We start from the raw sequence: 2,360 nt of genomic DNA, 5'->3' as shown, positions 1-2,360 counted from the left end.
AGAGAGAGAAAAGAAGCGAAGCCAAGCACCAGTGGCTCACGCCTGTAATCCTAGCTACTCAGGAGGATGCACACACTGGAGAAATATACTCAAAGGACCAAAGCATGGGTTGTAAGTTGACAACCACTTTGAGCCACACCCCCAGCTCCTTTGTTTGTCTTTTTGTTTCTGCCATAGCAGCCTTGCTAACTTGGCCCAGGCTGGCTTCTTATTCCCAGATCCTCCTGCCTCTGCCTCTGTGTACCTAGAAATACAGGCATGTACCCCTACACTCCACTCACTCACATTATTTCTTTGGTAGGAGTTCAAGCCTCAGGATCAGTGTACCAAAAAAAAATAAATAATAATCCAGGCAAGGTCAATACCGTGTGGAGACTCTTGGAGGCTGGCCAGTACTGGGTCACTAAGAAGAGGATTCAGGTGGAGTTCAGCTGACCGAAGAGGAAGTGGTATTCCCAGTACCGTCCGCCCTTCTTGGAGAGTGTTCTGGACCTGGACAAGGACTGGAACCTGGAACCAAGCAAAACAGAATAACCTGTTTGGAGAAAATGGACTCACCAGGACAGGTGCCAGGACACCCGTAAATCCTGTTGAGCATGCCTGTCATCCTAGCTACTCAGGAGGCTGAGATCTGAGGATCGTGGTTCAGAGCCAGCCCAGGCAAGGATAGACTGGGAGACTCTTAGCTCCACTCAACTAGGTCCTTCCCCCACCCCACCCCCAAAAATGCTGAAAGTAGAGCTGTGGTTCAAATGATAGAGTGCTAGCTTGAGCAAAAAAGCTCAGCGACAGTGCCCAGGCCCTGAGTTCAAGGCCCAGAACCGAAAGCAAGCAAGCAAGCAAGCAAGGAACAAAGAACAAAAAGAAAGAGAGAGACAGACAGAGAAAGGGAGGGAGGGAAGGAGACAGGGGAAGGGAGGGAGAGGGAGGAGAGAGAAAGAAAGCAAATGGGCTCATTTAACCACCTCAGACCAGTTCCTGTCCTCATTCTAGAAGTGTGAGATCAGAAAGACCCACCTGAAATATGGAACACCAAAACCAAAGACCATAGGTTTTGCCTTTGGAACAATGAATCTGGCCTCCTCTCCCACCCATGATACTGCCAGAGGCCACTGCACAAAGAACAAGAGCAACAGGAGCCAGAACCACCTGTGGGCTGAGGCAGGAATGGAAGTTCACAAGCAGTAATGAAGAGCCTGGATTTAGCTTCATATCTGGTTTGAAACCAGACTTGAGTTTAATCCCATTTCTTCTACTTATTTATCTGGTATTCTTTTGTCCCCTTAGCCCATTCTCCTCCTGCTCCACTACATATGTTACCAGTGTGGAAACGTCATCTCTTGGTTCTATGGCTAGCCAGGTGTCTCTGATCCAAAGCAATCCATGGAGGCATTTCTGTATAAGTTCATGACTTATGAGCTCATTTCTTTTCTTTTTGCCAGTCCTGAGACTTGAATTTAGGACCTAGGTACTGTCCCTGAGCCTCTTCTGCTCAAGGCTAGCGCTCTACCACTTGAGCCACAGCGTCACTTCTGGCTTTTTCTGTGTATGTGGTACTGAGGAATCGAACCCATGCTAGTGCATGCTAGGCCAGCACTCTACCGCTAAGCCACTTCCCACCTCCTGTCACTCCCTTTTATATCACCATTTCAATCAGTCTTACAGAAACACTAGAATCAGAAGCAACAGAAACACTTCTGCTTAGAAGAACATACAAACCTCATCCTCTTTTAGGTGTTGGGACCAAATTCAGCATTAGGAAGCATCACCCAGGGGGACAGGCTGGAACCAATGTTCTTGCACAGATTCTGTGGAGGGCCTAAGGTTTTCCATCATGAACCCATTTCTCTACAAACACACGCTGAAATCTCAATAGCTTTGGAACCTGCTTTAATGAGCATTAAGTTACTACTAGTGTGCTGTCATCATGCATAGAAATCACAAGCTCACCCATCAGCCCAGCCTCCATAAGCCAATGTCCCTCCCTCCACAGCCCCCCCCCCAGCCATCTCACTTTTAGTGCCAGTCCAACCAGATCTTTCTGCAGCTCCTCTACCTGGGCCACAGCCTCCTTGCCACTCCCAGGATGATGGAGCTGCACCCAGGTCCGGATCTCCCCGGGAACTGCTCCCACAGCAACAGCTCAAGGATCGGAGCCTTGGTGGGTGCTTCTGGCCTCAGCCATCGTCGACAGAGCTCAGAGCCTCCTGGGATCCAGATGTGTCATGGTAACGTAATCGTCTGAAGTGCTGATGGAGGTCTCCCACACAGAGGAGCTGCTCACTTGGATGCTGGTCCCCTATGTCTAGATATCGGCCTTCTTGTCTCAGAGCATTGTGGGCCCCATTTTCTCTTGTCAT

General features: G+C 49.3%; 1 protein-coding gene across 1 annotated transcript in view; it reads right to left on the bottom strand.

Moving 5' to 3' along the window:
- Positions 1-2,360, bottom strand: part of Znf197 (zinc finger protein 197) — a 5,750-nt gene extending 3,390 nt beyond the window's left edge. The window contains 6 exon segments of the mRNA XM_013030212.1: positions 366-510; positions 2,015-2,124; positions 2,127-2,201; positions 2,204-2,257; positions 2,260-2,315; positions 2,317-2,360. Coding sequence (XP_012885666.1) covers positions 366-510; positions 2,015-2,124; positions 2,127-2,201; positions 2,204-2,257; positions 2,260-2,315; positions 2,317-2,360 — 484 coding nt within the window.

The sequence above is a fragment of the Dipodomys ordii genome, unplaced genomic scaffold (genome assembly GCF_000151885.1).
Source record: "Dipodomys ordii isolate 6190 unplaced genomic scaffold, Dord_2.0 Scaffold128, whole genome shotgun sequence".
Taxonomy (NCBI): domain Eukaryota; kingdom Metazoa; phylum Chordata; class Mammalia; order Rodentia; family Heteromyidae; genus Dipodomys; species Dipodomys ordii.
The sequence above is the reverse complement of the archived record's forward strand: the minus strand, read 5'-3'. Positions and strand labels throughout refer to the sequence as shown.